This window comes from Microcaecilia unicolor, chromosome 4 (assembly GCF_901765095.1).
Source record: "Microcaecilia unicolor chromosome 4, aMicUni1.1, whole genome shotgun sequence".
NCBI classification, from domain to species: Eukaryota; Metazoa; Chordata; class Amphibia; order Gymnophiona; family Siphonopidae; genus Microcaecilia; species Microcaecilia unicolor.
The window spans coordinates 36,061,601-36,086,335 of record NC_044034.1 but is presented as its reverse complement, the minus strand read 5'-3'; the positions used below and the strand labels follow the sequence as shown (position 1 = coordinate 36,086,335).

Sequence of the window (24,735 nt, the reverse complement as noted above, 5' to 3'; positions counted from 1 at the left end):
GTACATTCACAGTTATTTATGTGGTATTTCAGAAGTTGCCACAGAACTGAAAATGCTCTAAAAACAGCTTACAATTCTGAATAAGCAGAAGAGCATTATCAACACACAAGTCACTTTAGGCATATGACGTGTTCCAAAATAGCTGTGATGGCTTACAAGCAGTTTATGCGGAGAACCTCTATAAAGGTACAGATATAAAATAGAGGCACACATCAGCTATGGACAGGGATGTTCTTTTGCCTTTAGCAGCCCTTGTTCCCCACAGGATGAGCCCTTGGGTTCAGGCAGATGTCAGGATTTCAGTGAACAAGACCAGGTCTCAAGTGGAAAACTAGAATTCAGAAACAAGAGCCAGGAACTAGGCAGGAATCTTGAACAAGGACAACATAAACAAGGCGAGGGTCCAGAAACAAGACTGGAATAAAGAAAGAAGCCATGATGAACCAGCAGCTGGCACAGGAACTGGCTGAGCACAAATAGGCAAGACATCTCTGTATGAGGAACTAGCTATATAGCCTCATTACTGATATCAGCTGGGAATCATCAGAAAGACTAAGCCCCACACAACATATCTCATACCCAGGAATAGGCCACAGCAGCCTTACCCATTATAACACAGCAAGAAAAGGCACGGCCTACTATCGAGAGGAACAAGACACTGACAATCATTCCACTCAAGTGGTTTACAGGCTTCTTGTGGTTTGTCCTAATTTTTTCAGATTCATAAATCTGATCCTTAACTATCTAAAAAGTTATGAATATGGCCTTTCTAGTCTCAAACCCAGCTCTTTTTGAGAGTTGTTATGGCACACAGTTCAAAAGCTGCTGTGTTGGGTATCTGTAGTCTTTGTGGACCCAACTGTGTGAGCAGACTGTTTTCACCCTTGTAGTTTACCTATTACTGTATATACTAGAATATAAAACATGATTTTGGGGCCAAAAAAGTGTCTCGGTTTATATTCGAGTTCCCACCCGATGACCGGTGCTTTTGTCCTCTCCTCCCCACCTGATAACTGGCACTACCGTCCCCATAGTATCCACCTTTCCCTCCTTTCCCCGAGGTGCCCTGCTGCGGCCTGCTCTCTCTCTCTCTCTCTCTGCCTCTGCCCTGCAGAGTAGGATATTATCTTGGCCCTCATAACATCTTTAGCTGCTTTCCAGTTCAGGGATTAACATCTCCTTTATTGTTTTCTATCTCAAATGCTTGTCACGCCTTGTGCAAGTAAATGTGAATGTCACTGTCCAAATATAAGGTAGGGTTCATTTTCCATACCCTAGACTTTTCACTCGCCCTTCACTTTAAGTCAAATGGGATCATGATCAGAGACACCAGAATCCCCTATATGCTAACTTCATTGTTAAGAAGACTTCATGTAATATATAATCTAAACGTGCATGAATGCCATGTGAGTGTGAATTAAAGGTAAAATGTATCTCCTTTGGGTCACTGGTGATGTTAGTCTCCTGCAATCACAAGTTGATATGTATCAAATTCTGCAAGCATGGTGATCAATTTGGAGAAAATTTTATATGAATAAACATTAAGGGTGTATACATTGCGGAGAGCTATTTTTCATCCCCAGAGCTCCCCCTCTACGATTAGGAAATAGCCATATGGATCTTGGAAGATGGTATGGGGTATGAGGGTCAGGTTTTTGTTTACCACTCCATGTTGCCTGCCACTATATGCTGCTGCAAATATATTAACCACCCAGGTTTTTAACCAAATGTTTGCACCTCCTGTACAAATGCTATATCTGTGCCCTCTCATCAACCTGTAACGTTTTACCCAGAAGTAATGTAATCATAGAAGATGTTAGTATAGATGGATTCTGAAACCAAAAAACTTTGATTTTACTAGCATTTAACCTGGGCAAATTAGTATTTGTCCAGTTCTGGTTCTTATCCATACAACAGGAAATTTTCTGAAAGTATCTTCCAACTTCACACATACTGGAACCAACATCAGCATAAGAAAGTAATGGTTCACCTTCAATCAGTGGAATTGTTCCCAAAGAACTCACAAACAGATTAAACAGCATGGTTGACAAGCTGGAGCCCTGAGGCATTCCACAAGTTGAGTGCGAACTTTGAGAAGATTTACCATTTTTCCCAAACACAATAATATCGATAAAGCAAAAAATCTCTAAACCAATCCAGAACAGGACCCACCATTCCAATCTCACTCATTTTATTCAATAAAAAGTAATGATCCACTGAATCAAAAGCAGCCGATATGTCGTACTGAAGAAGAATAATCTGTTTACCCTGACAAATATTTTTTTTTCTCTGTAGTCATGGCCAGCTTCAGTGCTGTGTTTAGTCCTAAAGCCAAATTGCGAGTAATGTACATATGAAAATTTTTCAATGTACACAGACACTAAACTCCTGGAAACATATGTAAGCAGGCAATTAAGTAGCGAAATACCCGCAATAGGTCTAAAATTTGAAGGGGAAGATAAATCAGAACCCTGTGAGTTAGATATGGAAGTAAGTGCTATTTTACCCATTTCTAATGGTAGCATGATGTGTCACAGAAATGTTAAAGTGACTGAAAAAAAATAAGGAAGTATATTAAAACTCTGAAGAATCTGAAAACAAATAAAAATCCTGACACAAAACATGCACAGACTATATTTCTGCTTCTAATTTGTCCTTTGGTGATTTTCACCATTTTATTTTTGTTACATTTGTACCCCGCACTTTCCCACTCATAGCAGGCTCAATGCGGCTTACATATTGTATACAGGTACTTATTTGTACCTGGGGCAATGGAGGGTTAAGTGACTTGCCCAGAGTCACAAGGAGCTGCCTGTGCCTGAAGTGGGAATTGAACTCTAAAGTAAGGCAATTTAAGAGACTTTTCAAATGTCATCTGTTTGTGAAGGCCTATAATGGCAGCACAAATTAGCAAATGATGTAACCAGAGGCGTATCTGGACTCTGGCGGTAGGGGGGGCCAGAGCCAGAGAGAGGGGGCACATTTTAGCCCCCCCCCCCAACGACCCCCCCCCCCCCGCCACTGCCGCCATTGCCAGAACCTCCCCACCAACGACTCTCCACCCTCCCCCCCCCCGCCGTCAACCCTCCCCCGCTGCCGTTATTTACCTTTGCTGGCGGGGGACCCCAACCCCCCACCAGCCAACCCGACGTCTTTAAAGTTCTTCGGCCTCCGTGGCCGTGCTGTAGTTGACTGTTCAATCCAGTTCGGAGTCTGACGTCCCAGCATGTTGTCCTGCACGTACAACGTGCTGGGACGTCAGACTCCGAACTGGATTGAACAGTCAACTACAGCACAGCCACAGAGGCCGAAGAAGAACTTTAAAGACGTCGGGTTGGCTGGCGGGGGTTGGGGTCCCCCGCCAGCTGAAGAAATATCTTTAAAAGGCGGCAAGCGGACTTCGGCTGGCGGGGGGTTGGGGTCCCCCGCCAGCAAAGGTAAACAACGGCAACGGGGAGGGTTGACGGCGGTAGGGGGGTCCAGGGCAAAATCTGCGGGGGCCCAGGCCCCTGTGGCCCCACACAGATACGCCCCTGGATGTAACAGATGTAGGGCCTGCCTACTAAGCCGCGCGATGGGTGCAATCGCTAATGCTAGAGACACCGATAGGAATATATGGGTGTCTCTAGCGTTAGCATGTGCTAATTTTTAGCGCATGCTAAAAACACTAGCACACCTATAAACAGTGCCCATAATAATTGAAAAAGTGCAAGAAAGTGTTTGTGAAGACATAAATTATCGTTATATTATAGATGAAACATTAGTATGCTGTATTATTTGAGTGCCTCTTTTACCAAACTGTGCTAGTGAAGGCCCTAAGTTTGTAAATGTTTGGTATTTTTTTAAAATATATTTTATGTATAAGTTTTAAGATTTCTGTTTATATTTTATGTATATAGTATTTGCACGCCACTTAGTTTTATAGGCGGGTTATAGATGAATAAATCTAAATCTGTAGGAAGTTGGAAAGCTGGTATTTTCTCATTGCGTTACTGGCACTGTTGGCATCTATACAATAACCTGAAAAATTTATTTTTTACTGAAATATAGAGCTTAGGAAAATGGAGACAAAATAGTTTTATTAGGTACTGTATTTGTCTGATTTCAATGAGAGCCTTACTTGTTCCTGTATTATATATAGAACAATTTTTAGGGGGCAGGGGTGTGGTAGGGGATGGAATTTGATATACCACCTTTCTGTGGTTACAATCAAAGCGGTTTTCATATTATATCCCGATACTTATTTTGTACCTGGGGCAATGGAGGGTTAAGTTGCCCAGAGTTGCAAGGAGCTGCAGTGGGAATTGAACCCAGTTCCCCTGGTTCTCAGGCCACCGCACTAACTAAGGAACAAATGGAAAATCTTTTAAAATAAACTTGATGTAACTCAGTTATTAAACATCCCATTTGTTTAATTGTTATCAATATTGGATTTCTAAGCAGATCAGAAAACAGATCAGCCACAGGAGACACATGAGGGCATGCCAAGAAGTGAGTACTGGGATCCCTCTAGCAAAAGCCTAATAAAACTCACGACCACTTAATTTCATGCGTCTCCAGCTCACAAACAACTAACTAAGCTCCATAATATCTCGGCTCACTACTCTTTACTCTAAATGCTTGGCGTGGCTGACACATTTGCTTCTAGCTTAATATCTACAACTGCACGTTAAATTCACATAGAAGCAGTAGTTGCTTTGCAAATTATTTGGTTTATACTAACAGCAGTTACGTTAACCATTTACAACTGGAAAAGACATATATTATAAGTTGCTTCAACTTGCATGCATGTTTTGCAAGCTCACATTTGGATTTCTGATGGAACTGCAGAGATACAACAGGTAGAACATTGTTGCAAATATACAGTTGGCCTGTTTCTGGCATGCTGAGCATCTACAAAATTTCAATCTATATCGTGCATGAGAGACATTTAAAAAACAAAACTGTGTGACATCTGTAGAATGTTTGAGATCTAGAAGCCATGGTGAAACACTTCCAAATCTCAGAAACCCATTCATCTGTTTAAACTAGACTTTATCTAATAGAAGCAATTAAAATTACGTGCCAAATAGAAGTTTGTATGGTTGGTCAAAGTTGCTATTAACCCACCCCATTTACTATTTATCACATCATAACCACTACATCAATTCCAGTGGTCTCAATATATGTGATGGTATCTGTTGACCTTTTTCTTACCACTTTATGCCCCTGTAACATAGTAACATAGTAGATGACGGCAGAAAAAGACCTGCACGGTCCATCCAGTCTGCCCAACAAGATAAACTCATATGTGCTACTTTTTGTGTATACCTTACCTTGATTTGTACCTGTCCTTTTCAGGGCACAGACCGTATAAGTCTGCCCAGCACTATCCCCACCTCCCAACCACCAGCCCCGCCTCCCACCACCGGTTCTGGCACAGACCGTATAAGTCTGCCCAGCACTATCCCTGCCTCCCAACCACCAGTCCCGCCTCCCACCAAATACCTGGCAAGATCCCAAAAAAGTACAAAACATTTTATACTGCTTATCCCAGAAACAGTGGATTTTCCCCAAGTCCATTTAATAACGGTCTATGGACTTTTCTTCTAGAAGGTCCAAATCTTCTTTAAACTCCGCTAAGCTAACCGCCTGTACCACATTCTCTGGCAACAATTCCAGAGTTTAATTACACATTGAGTGAAGAAAACTTTTCTCAGATTCGTTCTAAATTTACTACATTGTAGCTTCACTGTATGCCCCTTAGTCCTAGCACTTTTGGAAAGCGTAAACAGACGCTTCACATCTACCCGTTCCACTCCACCCATTATTTGGAACGGAGAAGCTGGACAAGGATCCAATAGAAGATATACAAAAGATTGATATGAAAGGGGAGGTGCTACTGTTGGGAGAGTTCAACTTGCCTGACGTGGATTCGAACATCCCGTCGGCAGAATCGGAAAGAGAGATCGTGGATGCCTGAAGTGCCTTGCTCAGACAATAATAAAGCTAGATGATTGCTTATTAATATATAAATATGTGACAGATCTCAAGAACATGCCAAAGAGCTTGCTTCACCAGATGATTAAAGCCAGAACTTTTACTCTCTTCAAACTGTTACGTTAGACAAGTTGGTGTATTTATTTTTTGTTTCCACCAAAATGTTTTCCTACCTTCAGCCACCCCACCATTGACTCTGAACGGTAGAACGCATTAGCAGGCTGTAATACATGCTAAGCAGTCATCAAGCAGTAAAACATTCAAACCACTTGCACAGTAGTTTGCTGTATGGGCTAATAGACAGCAGAGAGCATATGGCACTGCAGGAAAAATAAATTGATTTTCAAACAAAACAAACATCAATATTTTAACGTCATGTTTGGTATTCCTTTGAAATGCCAGCTGTGGAGTTTAAACGTATATCCAAATATTCAGCGCTGGCTGCGATCCAGATTTTGCCTGTTAAATGTCCGGGTATACCAGTGACTGCCGCCATTATTCAGACGAGTGTTACTCTACACTACTGTCCAGATAATTAAGGATAGCCTTTTATTTTGGGCTGTCCTAGTTATCTAGATACCATGCTGAATATTACCAGTTTCTGGATAACTCTTGGCTCTGCCCCTCGAACTCTCTAGCACTAGCCAGATAACACTGGGGTGGTCTGTGATAGTTTCAAGTGGCATTATCCAGATAGTGATGCTTAAAATTGCCAACTGGCCTTGGTCGGCAAGACTCATCCAGGCAGCAGGTGCTGCTGCTCAGACAAGTTGTTTTTTTGTTTTTTTTTAATATTGAGCCTTTAGGTACAATATAATAAGTTTACTTTTATTCTCATATTCATTCCTAATAACATAAATGAAAAGCTTCATAGCGCTATGGGTGAGACGTTTAACCGTATTTTCTCTTCTGTATGTTTCTGTTTTGCTTATTCCTAGTACGGTTTACAGGTGCGTAGCCAGACACCCAGTTTTGGGTGGGCCTGGGCCCAAGATGGGTGGGCAGAAGAACTCCGCTTTGTCCCACAAGTGATATGGTCTCGCCCTCTCTCGCCTGCATGCCATATGGTCTCTCAAACATCTCCCCGCCCCCGCATACCTTTTAAATAGATTTTCACCCGCAGCAAGCAGCATCTAATACACACTGCTCATATTGGCCCCACAGCCTTCCCTCTGATGCAACTTCCTGTTTCCGCATAGGTGGGGGAATACATCAGAGGGAAGGCTCTGGGTCTGGAGCGAGCAGTATGCATCAGTCGCTGTTCACTGGAGGCGAAGATCTGCTATTTTCAAGGTACCCAGGAGGGACAGTTGTTGGGAGTTTTCGGCTGGTGGGGCTTGGGGATCCCTGCCAGTCACATCATAGGTGTGCTGCTACTGAGTGGCCCTGAGCCCAAAGTGGGTGGGCCTGGGCCCATCCCGGCCCACCCTTGCCTACGCCACTGACGGTTTAGATGGTTCACTATTGTCAGAGTCTAACAATTTGACTAAACAAACAAGTTCTTCTATTACCATCCCACTCTTGTTCAACTGAAATTTAAGTGCTTTCTTGTCAGAACAGTGTAAAGATGTTGAAACTGAAATACTACTGTTTAGTTTCCACAGTGCCTTCATTCCCAGACAACCAGTTTTCAAATGCTGAAAAACTTAAAAGGTTGAGCCAATCTGTACCAGCATTGCTGCAAGAAGAGGCAAGTCTTAATTTATACTATGAAAAATGTGATACTTGTTATACATGTTTGTGTTTGAAATTTATCTTCAATAATGAAATGATCAGTATTGTTATAGACTTGAAAATGGGCTTTAATATTTTTGGGACTTGTGGGGAAGGCTTGGGGGTAGGGTTTGAGCTAAATGGAATGGGGCCTGGGATCCAGTGCCATGAGCTTTCATTAGCAACTGAGTGGGGGTGTTTCCCCCTGTACTACCCCATCCCCAACATACTAGTTTGGTCATTGCAGTGACAGTCCTTGATCAGGGGCCATGTGCATGGGGGCTCCATGGAACCTGAATCATGGACCCTGGATCCAGAAGGTCTCTCCTAAGCAAATAAAGCTTGCATAGCCAAATATTTTAAAAAAATTTTATTGGACCTCAGTATGGGGGTCAGGTGATGTTGCAATTTTAATCACTCTAAACTGCACAAAGTTGTCACTGGTCCATAATAGATTTTTATATGTTTTTTTTTTCTTCGCTTTCTTCAATGCTTTCATCCATATTATTTTTGTAAAACTAATGAATATAATCTGTTTCTTAGTTGTTGAATTGGCTGTAGAGTGTTATTAGCGCCCGATATGAATCATGTTTTGCAGACTTGCGGCTTTATCAAGGATCAGCCCCCCCCCCCCCCCCCCCATTTTTACTGCCAAGCCATTGTGTGCCGAGGTTTTCTTGTCGTCTTGATTCATGATTCATGTTGGGCACTAATAACCCTCTACAGCCGATACAAGTTAAGTAACAGCTAAGTGACAGCTTAGAATAATATATATAAAAAAATAATATATATAAAAAAAACTGTTAAGGACCAGTGACGACTTTGAGCAGTTCAGAGTGATTAAAATTGCATCATCACCTGACCCCCATACTGAGGTCTGATTTAAAAAAAAATCTTTAAAATATTTAGATATGCAAGCTTTATCCTATATAATAAAAAGTACCTCCAAAATTCTGAAGCTGACTTCGTGGCACTGTGGCAGTGTAGGGTTCGTAAGTCTGTAGTTCAGCGTTTCATTGGCTCTCACTGTCCCCGCCCTCATGTCAAGGTAACGGAATGCTGCATAGTTGCCAAGTAAACAAATGCGATGTCACAGGAACGAAGGGCCAAACAGACAGAATGGAACTTGGAGGAGGGAAATGGAGTGGATTGAATCTCTAACAAACAATCATATACAGGGAGGTACGAACATCAGTGGAAGCAAGTGCACAGAACGGAAGGGAAGACAAACATTTAATCACTTTGTCACTCACACACATCACACACAGACTTCACACACACACTCAATCACTCTGTATATCTCTCTCTTACACTGTCTGTAAAATGCACTGTCACTCTGTCTCTCGCATGGGCAACTGTATGTTGCATTCTCACGAGTAAGGAGCTCTTCTGATGTGATTGTTAAACTGATTGAAGGGCCTGAACAAGGAAAACTTTTACCACATTGTAACACAGTTTACACAAAAAATATTGTATATAAAGAAATCTTACAGATGTAAACAACAATTATATTCAGAATACAACCGTGGAAACATTAATGGCAGGAACTCATTACATTGCTAGCGCCCGTTTCATAGCGTTAAGAAATGGGCCTTTTTTACTAGTTTTTTTTATAAGCGGTGACTAGTTTTGTGATCAAAGCTTGTGAAATTTACCATTAGTCCTTCCTATAGGATTGGATCTCCTAAGCAGCAGCAACCTCACACCCCATTCCCTACTGACCTCTGCAGCAGAAGACCTGAGCTGGGGATCAAACCAGGGACTGTCCCCATGGCACTACACAGCACTACCACTGAGCCACAAGCTAGACCTTAGCTTTATTGTTTTGAGTGTATTATCTAAATGTTTCTAAATGTTGTTGTAATGTACTGTTAGTACATTTCAGAATTCTTAGGATTTTGGTTGGTCCCATCATGATCCTGTTCATGATTAATATTTTTGGGTCCTTAGATAAAGTTAGTACAAAGAGGCTGCAGTCTTTAATGGATATAACATTTGTCTAGATGATTGTGTTTTCTAAAACTGCTATATGGCTCTGTTAATTGCTACTTTAGATATAAAACGGCCTTCACCCTCCTGGATTGTCGTGCTTAATAAACATTCATTTTTAGTTTATTTTGACTTGATATACCGCCCTTCAAACAAATCAGAGCAGTGTACAAATAAAAACAGAAAAGGAAAGGAAGTTCAATAAAAGGAAAGAGAGAGAGAGGAAAAAAAGCAAACAAATTCTAGGATCGACTCCACTGCCATGGTACAATTTAGGTTGGAGAATTTGGAAAAGCTGTCCTAAAAAGATGTCTTAACTAATGCTTTAATACAGAGCCCGCTGAACATGAAGTTTTTCAAGAATTCCTCCCCTTCCCTGAGAGATTTCTCTCTACTCTCCACCCTCCCACCACACCCTCTACAATCTTTTCTGCTGATTTTCTCTCTTCCTGTCTTTCCATTATCCTTTTCCTCCTTGAATCCTGCCCCTCCCCCCCCCCCCTCCTTATGCAATCCTTTCCCTCCATTGATTCTCAGCTGTCTGGCCAGAAGGCATGTGATGCTGTGGGGATCTTTTACTAAAGGTTAGTGCATGTTATCTGTTACAGGACCCATTTTATTCCTATGGATCTTGCTGCAGGTAACATGTGCTTATCTTTAGTTAAACCGTCCTCCCTCATGTCTGCTTGCTTATTACACCAGTAATGACACTCTGTAATCTCTCAGGATAATGCTGAGTGTTCAGACTGGAGTTGGCCTTGGGATAGGATCAAGCTAGGGAGATCATATAGAATGGAAAGGAAAAGGAGTGTAGGAGAGGACTAAGGATCAGGAAGGGGGTAACTGGGTTAACTGGAGAGGGGAGGAGGAAGCAGCTATGCCCATCCCTGGCACAGGGCCTGCTTCAATGTGGCATGCTAAAGTTTTAATCGATTGTATTTGTATGATTCAGTTATGAATGTGGGCTACTGTTAAGACATGTTATTTTACCATTAACTCGTGCTGTTTTAGCACAGGTTCCATTGTATGCACCTTCATAGTTTCTAATAACTCAGGTTATAACAGTAAAATAACACATCTTAATGGTAGTTCATGTTGAGAACTCCCCCTTATATGGATTTCACAAAACTGCACATCTAAAGAGAGCCAATTAAGGAGTTAAGATCCAAAACTCAATTTTTATTTTTGAGGTGTGTTTTTTTTTTAATTTGAATTTTTACTGAATTTTCAAAACAGAGAACAATGCACTTAAACATCAGATTTGATAGCCAATAGTATATGAACCAATCCTAGATCATTGTCTGCATTATATGAAGTGAAAACAAACTTACACAAAACAGGATACAGCCTGTTGCAAAACTGCGAGATGGTAAATCTGTTCTGTTGGTGAAGAAGTGCTGCAATATATTTGGAGACATTATAACTATTAGGGGAAAGCTGGGTATTTTCACCTATAATTTCTGACCCCTGACGCAGCCATAGGGCAAAACATGGCCACATTGGGTATTTGTACTAATAAATTTGCCCAGCACTCCTATATCTTTGATATGCTTTTTGCTTGCGAGTTATCTTGTTGGGCAGACTGCATGGACTGTGCAGGTCTTTTTCTGCTGTTATGTACTATGTTACTATATTATCTTATGTTATGTTATGTTAGCTTTAATCATCTGTATGTAAGTATTCAACTGCCTGGTACCAAACGCTGGGATATGGCTGAAAGTTTGCTTAAGTCTGACTCTTTTATATAGCTGGCTATCTTGCTGCTGTGCGCATCACTGGAAATTCATCCCACAGGGCAGGGCTGAACAAATCCCGGGCGCCAGATTGCCATGGCGCCTAGAAATTGCACCCTGCTGCCTGGGATTTCATACCCCCATAAGCTTTTTTACGCTGTTCACAGCATTGCCTCTGAAATGGCTTTTCTGGCTCTATACAGCAATCGGGCTCTCCACATACTTGAGCTGTGCTGTGCAGGAAGTTCGGGAAGTCTCGTGGGACTTTAAACTGCAAGACTTCCTTCACAGTGTGGCTCATATTTGTGGAGAGCCCGATCGCTGTGCAGAGCCAGGAAACCCATTTCAGAGGCAGCACTGCGAATAGGGAGGCGAAAGCTGGTGACTGTGAGAGGAGGGAAGGCATGAGAGCGTGACTGGCTGAAGGCTGGAGGGGCAGAGGTTTGAGAGAGACTAGGTTAAAGCTGGAGGGGAGGCATGAGAGCCTGGCTGGAGTTGGGGCATGAGAGAGACTGGGTAAAGGCTGGGGGCCATGAGAGAGACTGGGTGAAGCTGGAGGGGGCATGAGAGACTGGCTGGGTGAAGGCTATAGGGGATGGCATGAGAGACTGGCTGGGTGAAGGCTATAGAGGATAGTATGAGAGAGACCGGCTAGGCGAAGGCTGGGGGGGCATGAGAGAGACTGGCTGGGCGAAGGGGCATGAGAGAGACTGGGGTAAGGCTGGAGTGGGAGGGGGGATGAGAGAGACTCACCAGGGGAAGGCTGGAGGGAAGACATGAGAGAGACTGGCTGGGTGAAGGCTTAGGGGCAGCATGATAGTGACTGGGTAAAGACTGGACAGAGGGCATGAAAGCCAGGCTGGAGGGGAGACATGAGAGAGACTGAATGGGGTAAGGCTGGACAGGGAGCATGAGAGAAACTGATCAGGGGAAGGTTAGAGGGGGGCATGAGAGACTGGCAGAGCCAAGAAAGCCATTTCAGAGGCTGCGCTGTGAACAGGGAGGCAAAAGCTGGTGACTGAGAGGAGGGAGAGAGGGCATGAGAGAGTGACTGGCTGAAGGCTGGAGGGGCAGTGGCATGAGAGAGAGAGACTAGGTTAGGGGAGGCATGAGAAGCTTGGCTGGAGGTGGGACATGAGAGAGACTGACAGGGTAAAGGATGTGACGGGGCGCATGAAAGACTGGCTGAAGGCTAGAGGAGAGGAGCATGAGCACTGACTGGGTGAATGCTGGATGGAGGGGGTATGAGAGAGGGGTAGAGAGATTGATCAGGACCCAATCCATGATGATATGTGAAACAGAGACAGTTGCCTCTCTACTTTACCTATCAAAGTAGTGCTGTCACATAGCTGATAGCATGCTGTGGGAAGGGAGACTGCTGGGTCTGCCAGTGATTTGCAAAGGTACCTTGAGGAACTGATTTACTAAAGTTTCATTGTCCAGGGACATAGAATAAGAAAAAAACCATAGTAAATCAGTTTCTGAAAGAGCTACTGCTAATCTAGCAGGTGATTCCCAGCCCTCTCCTCTCCCCCCCCCCCCCCAAAAAAAAAGAAAATTCACTGTGGATAGTTTTGGAGGGGTAGGGAAGGAGAAGCGAGAGAGAAACGGCTGCGTACGTTTTGGGCTCCTAGATTTAATGAAAATTTGTCAAGACCTGCTGTAGGGTATGGTAGCAAAGGGGCCAATAACGATTAAACATTATTGTGTTTAATCCTTTAGATAAACTTGAACAGTAAGTGTAGCAGTGTGGTGAGAAGTTGCTTCCAGGATTGTCAGAGCTGCAGCCTGCATTGTTTCATGCTCGCACCGTTGCCTGCTTAATTCTGAATAACGTCAACAGCCTGTTTCTTTGTGCCCTGTCTTATAGAGCGATGACAGAGAGACAGACTCAACCTCAGAAAGCAGTTTTCAGCTTGGCAGACACAAGAAGAGCCCCAGCTCTCTAACCAATCTTAGTGGCTCCTCTGGCATGGCGTCCATGTCCTCTGTATGTAAAAGAAGGCTTCATTGAAATAACTCTCTGCTTTCACTAATCTCTTCTGTGTGGGCTTGTTATTAATTAATCTGAAGCTTATGTTACTATGATAGTTGGTTTAGACCAATCTGGTTTGATCTAACAAAGTGCATGTTTTCTGCTTACTGTAACAGAATGACCTCACTCAGAAATAACTGTTGAAGGCCCTGAAAATGTCCTTTTGTTTGGAATTTTTTTTTAGATTAGAACAGTGTGTAATATTTCAAACAATATTACAGTTGTGTTTCATTTTACATTTTTTGTGCTTGCAGTACATTTTTCAGTATGATTAGTAAAACTGAATACTGTTTCTTTAACCCTTGCTTCACCATGACAAAATGATGGAAAAAAATTGATATTATTAGGGAACAACAAATGGCATACTTAAGAGTAATTGAAACTCCAGAAACTATATGGGGGCTTCCCAAACCTATCCCAATGATCTCACAGCCAGCCTGGCTTTCAGGATATCCACAATGAATGGACTGTTCATTGTTGGAAACAAGATACTGGGGCTAGATGGACCCTTGGACTGACCCAGTGGGCAACTTATGTTCATAGGAGATAGGATAGCATAGACTGAGTCTTTAATTCATTTAAATGTAGCTAATGCTTATTTAGTGTGGATATCCTGAAAACAGACTAGTGGTGGGGTCATTGGGACAGGTTTTAGAAGCCTTGCTCTATACGGAGGTAATTTTATAACAGGCCACCCATGTGGAACATCCAAAAGGAACCTTTTTTTTTTTAAGCTTATTTTATAAAGACTGTAGATACCTCTATGCTATTTATAAAATAGGCACCAAGAACCTGTCCTGAACATGACATAATTTTGTGTGTGTATTCTATACATGTACTTCTGGATTTTTGAAATGGGTGTACATCTCGTCTCCACCCCCAAGAACGCGTACATGCAGATTCCATAGAAGTAGATGCATTCTTTCAGTATGCCAATTTTTTTATGCACATATATCCCTGTGAAATTGTATAATAGTTCTTTTTCCACATATAAAACATGTTTTACACATGAAAAATGTTTTTATATGTCATTGTTTCATCTTCTTTTCAAAAACATGTTTGGTTTACTGCTTTCCATTTGGCTTTTGGGAAAGAGTTGTCACACACAGTGTCCGGTTCATTCTTATTTTCTCACAGACCTCCTGTGTGTGTGATTTTTTTTTAAACAGTCCTCGTCTTCAATACCAGACCAGACCAATGGGTTATGTCATCCACCAGTGGAAGGAGACAGAGAAAATTGTTCCATGTACTTTGCCTCTTAAGGGTATTGTGCAGCCTGACAAGCTCAGTATTTTCTCTGTCTCCTAGCAGATGGTGGATGAATGTGCAGCTGCTTGGGATGGTTGAGTAAGGGGTGAGCTGGTAACCCGAATTTGGGTTCTTTACAATGATACTCAGTGCTCCTGAGTTCCTCATCTGCCAACTAGGGGATAGTTAGTAATTCTGGGTCCCTCCCCTCCTCTCTCTCGCCTGAGGCTTTTGAGGCTCAGTAGGCTTGGATATGGCAAGGTGCGGGCTGATTTTTCCCTCTTCTGGGCCATCTGTAGGGCAAATATGTGTGGTCTTTACCACTTCCAAAGTGAACTGTTGCCTCTGCTCTGCCTGTCTTTTTGTGTGAGGTAAGCTGTTTTTTCTTTTCTTTGCTGCTGGCTCTTCTCTTTGACGCTTTTATTTCCCCAGTAGTTTGCTGTTGTCACAGGGTTTTTCGTTGGTCAGGACGACGCACTCTTTTTATCTTTCTTTTTGGTGGTCTTTCAGGGGGTTGCTGGTGGGCCTTCTCTTTGAGGTCTGCTGCTCCGCTCTGTTTCCTGCATGCTGGCGTCTTTTTGGGCAAATTTTTTGCTTTGGTTACGGTGCACTTTAGTCCGCCGGGACCATTGTTTTCTTCATGCTCCCAGGACAGCCTGCCAAGTCCTGTTCCTTCTGGCGTGCTTCGTTTGGGGAAGCCTATTGTCCAGCATACTCGGCTCTGGACCCTGGCTAGTATTGGCAGCAGTTGGGTGTGGACCGCCATCTCTGTTTCCAGCCTGACTTGTCCCTTTGATCAGATAGGCTTGCCTTTGGTGTTTTGGGTGAATTTTCTCCCCTTATTCTGCTCTCTCTTTGCTCGAGTTCTCGGGCCTTTACAATTTGTTTCACTCAAGCTGTCTTTTTCGTGTAAAAAAAAAAAAAAAAAAAGGAAACGATCTAGTGACACTCTGTGCAGGCCATTTTCCGCACCCTGCCTTCTGTTGCTTCAGGCAGTGTGTCTAGTTTTACCACAGCAGTATGCGGCTGCGGGTGCGGCATTCCTGCTAGACTACTACACTGTGAGATATTGGGAAAGCTGAGGCTGTTTTGGGCTCTGTTTTCTCTGGGATGTTTTGCTTTTTGTAAACAACAACAACAAAAAAAAAACCCAACCCCCCCCCCCCCCCCATATTTACAGTAAGAAATGTTGCTTAGTTCTTTGGGCTAGTTCTGCTCCTAATGTGTCTGGGAAGGATTTTTTGTGCCCAGTGCCTCTGGGAGGATTTGTCTTCCTGGTCCCAGTTGGAATTTATTTTTGTTTCTGGACTTTTTGTTTCCTTTTTTCCTCAGACTATGCTGGGGGGTTTTTTTTTTTTTTGTTCCCTCCGGTGTGCATTCCTCTGTAGCCTTTTATCAGCGCAGGCTATTTTTTCACATCCTTTCTGAATAGTATAAACGGCTGCAGGTGCCTTCATTTACTGCTCTTGCTAGACTGTCTTGTTATCTTCAGTGCAAGACATTTCTTTTCTTTCGAACCTTCTGGGGTTGTTTTCCTTGGGGAACTGTTTTTGGCTATCCTTTGATCTGCTTCATTCTGAGAATTCTGCAGATCTAGCAGTCTGCCTTGTACTATTCTTCTTTGTCTGGCTTTGGGACAGGTTCAGTGGAAGTCTGTTCACCCCTTTTGTTTCTCTCCTGGGTCTGCTGTTCTTTGGAGTTGGCTGGGGCTGAGTGCGGGTATTCTGTTCATTTCCGGGACTGGTGTCTGCATACATGGCACCTTATCTCTATCGATGCATTATGGCTTTTACTGGACTGGCATTCATTCTTTTCTCTGATTGGGTATCCCTCTTTTGAGAGACTGACAGTCTGTCATATCAGTATGTGCTGCCATCCCATCTCAGGGCTGGCATCCTATTTCTTGTAGGCTGGCCAGCCTGTTTGCTGGCTGATCTGTCACTTGATCCTCTTAGGGCAACCATTATCTCTCTTTCAAGGATTGTTATCTTCTGTTGGCTCCATACTGCTGTGTTTAGGCTTGTGATATTGAGCATTGCTCCATCTTTAGAGTTTAGTCTTCCTTCTCCATCTTGGTAGATCTAGTCTTGCTCCACGTCTAGTTTTTCTGCAGTGTCCGTCGTGGATGGTTCAGACTTGCTCATTCTCTGAATGGCACCCTATTTCTAGATGGTGAGCCTTGATTCTTCTCTGGATGGCGAGCCTTCATCTCTGAATGATGAGCCTTACTCCATTTCTGGAGGACGAGCCATGCTCTGACTATGGTGGTTGGATCTTGCTACATCTCTGGCGGTTAAGATTTCCTCCATCGCCGCAGTTTGGGTCTGGCTCCATTCCTGGCTGTGGGGTTTTACTTCATGTTTCGTTGCTGATCCTTATGTCATCTCTGGGGATCAGGTGGGTGCCCACTCAGGATATTGAGTTTGTCTCCAGCTCTGAGGGTCAGCTTTGCTCCCTCTCTGGCCGTGGGGCCTTGATCCGTCTCTGGCTGTGGGACCTTGTTCCAGCTGCCGAGCCATGTTTAATCTCTAGACTTCAGGTCTTTTCTGTTTCTGGAAATCAAGTTTTCTTGCTTCTCTGCTGGTCGGGCTGAGTGCCTTCTCAGGAAGATAGCTTCAGGACGCGCCTCACTCGCTATGGCAGGTGAGGATGGTACTGTCTCTGGTGTTGAGCCTGGTGCAGTTCCGGATTTGGGATCTAGTCACCTCTTTCCTTGTCTGCTGTGTCCCTTCCCTGCGAGCTTGGCGTGGTTCTCTTACTGCGGGTTGTTAACTTCTGAGAGCTCTAATGGGACTTTGTTTCTGACTCTGGGCATGTCTTTTTCTTTTCGTTCTCCTTAGGGAGTGTTTTTGTTTCTTGGTTTTCTCCTGTCTGTGATGGCATGGCTCTTGTCCTTTCTGGGCGGGGAGCATAGTTCCACCTGTCTTTTGACCTTACCTCCATCTCAGGCTGCAGGACCAAACATGGCTGGTGGCCAGATGGCAGTTCTTGGTCTTTGGCTCTGAGTCTTGTGTAACTCTATTCTGTTCCTTTCCCTCTGAGGAGGGGATGTTCCTCTGTGTTCTCCTGAGTGTTCTGAGCGTCTATGCCTCAGGGTTGTGGTCAGTCTCATTTTTTAGGGGCTTCCTTTTTTTTGCTTGTGTGTGCCTTCCTCCGTCTTTGTTGGTGGGCCGTAGTTCGCTTAGTCCTTTGGTCAGTGGTTGCAGTTCCACTTCTGTGCTCTGGGCTTTTCAAACTCCTTAGGCTTCTTCCTCGAGCTCTTCAGGTTTTTTTTCTGGGCTCTGGTTTCCTTACAGATGTTTTTTCCTTTCTCTCTTTTCGGGGAGTCTGTCTTCTCCCAGTAGCTCGCGAGCCTCTGGTTTTCTACATCTCAGGTGAGACATCCTTAGAATGCTGCTCACTGTCTTCATAGACATTTCCATTGTCTCTTGAGGCATTGGTGTTATCCTAATCATAATGTTTCTTTCCCACCCTAATATTGTGACTGCTTTGCTACGTCCCATTAGTCTGGAGTGGCCTGGAATTGATGACAAGGAAGGAAAAACTATGTTCATACCTGATAATTTTCTTTCCTTTAATCATACCAGACCAGTCCAGACACCCACCCAGGCTGTTTTCTTGGTTTGTTTCCTTGTTGCTTCTTCTAGGATTTGACTCCTCCATGTTGGTGATTGGATCCATTTTCTGCTTTTGGATGTGGTGGCCTTTTCAGGATTCATCCTTACTTTATATTCTACTTTGCGATTCCATCTCTAGATGGCTCTGGGCTATCCTTCCCTGATGAGCCGCTTCTCCTGCTACAGGAGTGTGTCTGCATGATGGACAGAAAGGTTGAGTGGTACCTCTCCTTTGCCTTGGACGGGTGGTTTGGCTGCCCTTTGTCGTGCAAGAGCCCAGTAGGTTTTCCACCTGGGAAGTCTTGGACTTCTGGTAAGCTCTGTTTTTCCTGTTTCCAGTTTTTTCTCTCTTCTTGTTTATAGCAGTTGAGAGCACCATTGCTTGCTATTCGAAATACTGAGCATTCCAGGCTGCACAATACTCTTAAAAGGCGAAGTACATGGAACCGTTTTCTCTGTCTCTCTCCGCTGGTGGATGGACATAACCCATTGGTCTGGACTGGTCTGGGGTATGAGTAAATGAAAGAAAATTATCAGGTAAGAACATAATTTTTCCTTACGGTGTTCTAGCTTGGGGCTTCATAGTTTCTCATCTCTAGCCATTCTACAACTCAGGCAGCCTTCTGTCTGCACGGGCCTTTATTCATAGGCATTGGGTTTTTCCCTCCTATTTGCCTGTTGGTGTTGCTGTTATATGAAAGCCATGGCTCCCTCCTCCATTCTTAGGGGCTGTGAATGCTACATCTGCAGTGTTTCCAATCTTTTCAGACCTGAGAACCAAGAGCCTGGGCCTGGGCCTTGAAACCGAACCTGGGTCTCCCAAACTGGGTCATTGGGCTGACCAATATCCCCTTCCTGCTTAAAACTGCATTTATGGAATGGCTTTCATATTAACCCCTAGGTATGACTATGCTTTTGTGTTCTACAGCTGTGTGCAAAAGTTTAGGCGCCCTTGCTCAAATTGTATGCTTTCAATGAATCCCTAAGTATACAGAAACTGACACGGCCTCCATTTGGTTCAAAGTTAAAACATTTTCTGCAAATTTTAATGCAGCTTTGTTTACATATTGAAAATAATTTTTAAAAAGCTAATGAATATGGCAGGTGTAAAAGTTTGGGTGCCTAGTTAATTCATTACTACTTTTAAAACAATTGTTAAGGCCAAAAAAGTTGATTGATTTCATTAGGCTATCAGTTAGTCAAGGTGAAGGTAATTCTATTTTTTTAACAAATACTCTGACCTCTAATGTCTCAGAGTGTGATAGTTCTATATCTCTACAACCACAGGGTCCTCTAACCGGCTATCTGAGCATTTGAAAATTCACTCTTTAAAAAGAAGGGGAGTGCTATAAAAATATCTCTAAGTGCTTCCAGCTATCAATTTCATATATCATTAATTCAGTAATACTGTTAAAGTTGGAAGACCAAGAAAAACCTGATAAAATTTCCCCAAAACCAGTCAGATCTAAAACAACTCACAGATCACAGCAGATGACCTGCTGGAAAGCTTAGCTTACACTGGAGTAAGTAGTAGTCCATATATGTAGTAGTCTTACATATGCACACAGCTCTGGAATTCTCTACCAAAACGCCTGAAATCTACGAATAATCATCTAGAATTCCGAAAAAACCTAAAAACTCACCTGTTCAAGAAGGCATACCCCACAGTATCTGAGATAAATACCGAACAATGAAATATGGCATTTTAATCAGGAAACAGACAGTTTTCAACCCCGACGCATGATCACACCCTAACATTTTGTCTGAATCACCCCAACCTATTTACTGATACTTCTTTAATGTACTTGTCACTTTAATAGTACCCCTATACTGTATTTGTTCACACCGGAGCCACTTTGAGCCTACTAATAAGTGGGAAAAGATGGGATACAAATGTAACAAATAAAATAAATATATCAACAGGACAGCATTACGTATACAACAGTGACCTTGCATGAGAGAATTGTCAGAAGGAAACTTTTTTTTCTGCAGACTTATAGTTGTACTGGCTTCTTATTAGGGAGTGATGCTGTTTTAATTGATTGGCTATGATGATTAAGTTTTTACGGAATCAAAAGACTGAATATTTACATGCTAGGGAGGTGTTTGCAGTCTTTGCAGGGTAATTTGTTGGTGGTGGTTCTTGTGAACATTATGCAGAACATAGTTGGCATTCACAGGTCTTTGGGGCAGCTGTCCCAGTGGGATGGAATAAGCTCCTTGTTTATGGGATTTCTAAATCTTTTGGTATAAGGGTATTTATATACTGTGAAATAGAATGGTTGGGAACTGTGAAAAAAGTTTGTAAGAAAAAGGAAGATTATTTTAATGTATTATTTTAGACTTTTTGGTCATCTGTCCAATAACAGTTGACATGTTTAAACTTTTTAGTTTACAACATATCAAACCAACAAAATACCTTCAATGAGGACTCAGGAAAATGGTCTAAACCTTTTATAAACGAACTAATTGTCTAAAGCAGTGGTCTTCTAGTCCTCAGAGACTACCTGGCCAGTTGGGTTTTTAGGATATCCACAATGAATAGGCATATATGAGACTTACATACCAAGAAGGCAGTGCATGAAAATCTATCTCATGCATATTTATTTGGAGGAGTGGCCTAATAGTGCAGCGGGTTATGGACCTGAGGAACTGGTTTCGATTCCTGCTCCTACCTTATTGTCAGCAGTGGGTAGAGATCCTGGGGAACTAGGTTCAATTCCCTGTGCAGCTCTGTGTGGCCCTGGGCAAGTCACTTAACCCTCTGTTACCCTCTGTACCAGGTACAACAGTAGTACAATGTATTCTTAGATTGTGAGCCCACTAGAGACAGACTCAGTACCTGTAAAATGAAACTGTAAACCGCTTAGGTCTAAGCAGTATAAATGTAAGGGAAATAGGACTTGATATACCGCCTTTCTGAGGTTTTTTTTGCAATTACATTCAAAGCGGTTTACATATATTCAGGTACTTATTTTGTACCAGGGGCAATGGAGGGTTAAGTGACTTGCCCAGAGTCACGAGGAGCTGCAGTGGGAATTGAACTCAGTTCCCCAGGATCAAAGTCCATTGCACTAACCACTAGGCTACGCCTCCATATAAATGCTTGAATGAATGAATGAATGAATGATATCGTGAAAAACCTGACTGGCCAGGTGGTCCCTAAGGACTAGGCTGAAAACCACTGGTGTAAAATATGCTTAGCCTGAAATTATGTGAAAGATGCATTGGGAGAAGAGAGTGAAGCATTTTAAGAAAAGAGCACCTTGAAGGATGAAACATGGGGTTGGCTCTATTATGCTTTAGGGCTGCCTGGTAACTGGTGGCAAATGAAGGATTATATGGGTGAGAGGAAGAGTGAATTCAAGTAAATAACGTATCATAGATGTTAATGTTCCACAGTCAGTAAAAAAAATTGAAGCTGTAAAGAGGTCGAATATTTCAGCAAGTCAACAACCCAAAACATACATCGAACACAACTGTTAAGTATTTACAGACAAGAAGGATAAAGGTTTTGGAATGGCCTTCACAATTCCCAGACTTGAACATTACTGAAGATCTGTGGGGAGATCAAACATATACCGTGTGTGCAAGGAGACCTAAGAATGCTTCTGAGATAGAAGTCCTTATAGAACTCTGATAAAAAGTAAACAGATCTAAAAGCAAGAATGGAAAAAGATTCTCATCTGGCTACAGGAAACATTTGGAAGTTTCCAAAAGAGGTGCATATTTGCTGTTTTTGTATACTGAATCTGTAAAAAAAAAAAAAAAAAAACCCAAAACAAACAAACCCCCAAGAAACCAAGCAAACAAAAACTCGCTAATAGTAATTGTGCAATAAATTTGTAGAAATATGTGGAACCCTATTTTACATAGAATGTAAGAACTGAGATGTCTAAGTTGGACCTTGTTGAGTTTCAGTAGTGTTTTAGAAAGGATCTGCCAGCATAGAGTCTTCTCTAAAATACCTGCAGCAGTGCACATGTATTTGCAATCAGGAGCAGCCATTTTACAAACATACACGTTAAAAAATAACATGGACCTGGCAGCGTTCACATAGAGTTGTTGGCACTCGCATATATGATTGCTTTGCTTTACAAACCTGCACATGTAATTGCTGCTCATTAAGAAGTGAGGCCACAATTTTAATATAGTGATTGAAGAGAATGACTCCCTTAATCCCTTGTGTAAAGTCCAGGCCAAAAGGATGTGCGTTTCATTGGGTGTACGAGCCATTGGTTAAGCTTTTTTTCTTGCATTCTTACTTATTTATTTCAATTTGTTTACCGCCTTTTTGAACAAAATCTCCTAAGGCAGTTTGCAGCAGGTATAATCCAGACATAAGCAACAAACATATATAGCAGTAAAAATATTCAAATAACAGTACGCATTATGGCATTGCATTCTTACAATGTCAACACAATATACTTAAAACACCTTAACAGACAGCACAGAGTAAGCAGCCAATGTTAGTCCTTGTGTGTTTGACTAGCTATTTAGTCGCTCCTTAAATAGAGAATAAATGTGTAAAGATTGTAGTCCCACACAAGCCCCACTATGTGGTCCAGATTTCCATATGTCTAAAAAGACTAGTATGTCCACTTGGAGATTGTGAACAAGGCTTTTAAAATAACCCCCGTTGTGTTTAATTTTGTACCATGTAGAGGCTATGTCAGTTTCTGTTCATTGAAACATAGTTTGACTAGGGGTGCCGAACGTTTGCGTACAAAATTATTCTTAGGGATTCTGAGTATCAGGCTACAGCATTTCTGGTCTATAACAAAAGCAAGGATCAGAAGAAATACACAGCTCTCCTCCATAGCAGGGTATGGTCCTTCACTGCCTCTCATCTGGCCTCTTCATTTTACTCTTGGATATTGCCCTGGTGGTTTTTGTCACTCAGAGGAAACTTGCTTCTTAAAGTGGTAATGAAAATGTGTGTTTTTTCTAACACTAACAGGTGAGTGGAAGTGTGATGAGCATCTACAGTGGTGATTTTGGTAATGTGGATGTTAAAGGAAACATCCAGTTTGCCATTGACTATGTTGAGCAGTTGCGAGAGTTCCACGTTTTTGTTGCTCAATGCAAGGACTTGGCTGTGGCAGACGTGAAGAAACAGCGGTCTGATCCGTAAGTAGAGTTCAGTTTGGCATTGTTATGGGTCTCTGCTGTTGTGAACTCTGCAGTTTATTGGTTAAAAGAATACCAAGCAATGGATAGATGTCAAGTCATGATTACAATGCAAGACTTTTTTTTTTTTTTTTAATCAGTAAGTGAATGAAGAATAAAATCACTTAAAATAACCAGGCTTACTACTGACTTGTAACAAGTTACTTCAGTTTCTTTTGTCAGGATTCCGTTTGACATTTCTCAAATTAAGCTTTGAAGAGCATCATCACTTAAACAGGGTAATTCTAGAGGCAAGTTGATCATGTGGTGTTTTCATGTTCAAGTAGTGTTCTGAAAAACATGATTCTCCGAGGACAAGCAGGCTGCTTGTTCTCACGACTGGGTTGACGTCCACGGCAGCCCCCACCAACCGGAAGAAAACTTCGCGGGCGGTCCCGCATGCAGGGCACGCCCACCGCGCATGCGCGGCCACCTTCCTGCCAGTGCGTGACCGTTCCTGCTCAGTTTCTTCTTTTCTGCGCTGGAGAGAGCCGCGTTCGTCTCTCTCTCTGTCAGCCCCGGAAACCGGATCGCGCTTTCGCCGCAAACTTTTTTACTCTTCGTGTTCTCCGTTTTTCTCTTTTCATTTCTGTAAAAAAAATAACCGCTGAACTTTGTTTTTCCCTCGTCTTTTAGCGGGGGCGTCTCGTTGCGGCCTTGTGGCCGCGCGGTCGATTTATTTTCGAGGTGTGATTTTACCGCCACCATCGACGACTTTGACTTCACCGGCGCGATTTTTCCGTCGATGTCCTCGAAGGTCCCGAGTGGATTTAACATGAGTACTTGAAGTCACCTTTTGAAGATAAACTGTAACTCTGCCTACCTGTTGGCATTGTTTCACATAGCTGGACTGTGGTGTGCATACAATATTTTCCAACAAAAAAAAAACAACCAGAAAACCAAACAGTCCCACAAAGGTCAACATGAAAAAAAGGGGGAGGGGTGGGAATGAACAATTCGATAAGTCAGGATAAAAATACAACTCCTTTATTCATATATACACCAGTGTTTTGCTTGAAGACAGTATGTATATTTATTTATTTATTAGGATTTCTTTACCGCCTTTTTGAAGGAATTCACTCAAGGTGGTGCACAGTAAGAATAGATCAAACATGAGCAATAGACAATTATAGCAGTAAAAATATTCAAAAACAATACAAAGTATGGCATAGTATACTACTTGCGATGTCAACACAATATGTAATAGAACGTTATAATTGATAGTGAAGGGTAAAGCAAAGATGTAACATAT

At 42.5% G+C, this 24,735-nt stretch overlaps 1 protein-coding gene across 15 annotated transcripts in view; it reads left to right on the top strand.

Annotated features, from left to right (window-relative positions):
* The window catches only part of SYTL2 (synaptotagmin like 2), a 272,074-nt gene that overhangs the window by 215,351 nt on the left and 31,988 nt on the right, over positions 1 to 24,735 (top strand). For 5 of the 15 annotated variants that reach the window (XM_030200133.1, XM_030200135.1, XM_030200134.1 and 2 more), the window contains 4 exons: positions 4,441 to 4,491; positions 7,575 to 7,669; positions 13,285 to 13,404; positions 23,275 to 23,444. In XM_030200133.1, the coding sequence (XP_030055993.1) occupies positions 4,441 to 4,491; positions 7,575 to 7,669; positions 13,285 to 13,404; positions 23,275 to 23,444 (436 nt within the window). The remainder of the gene's footprint in view (positions 1 to 4,440; positions 4,492 to 7,574; positions 7,670 to 13,284; positions 13,405 to 23,274; positions 23,445 to 24,735) is intronic. The other 10 variants (XM_030200137.1, XM_030200132.1, XM_030200131.1 and 7 more) reach the window with 4 other exon arrangements.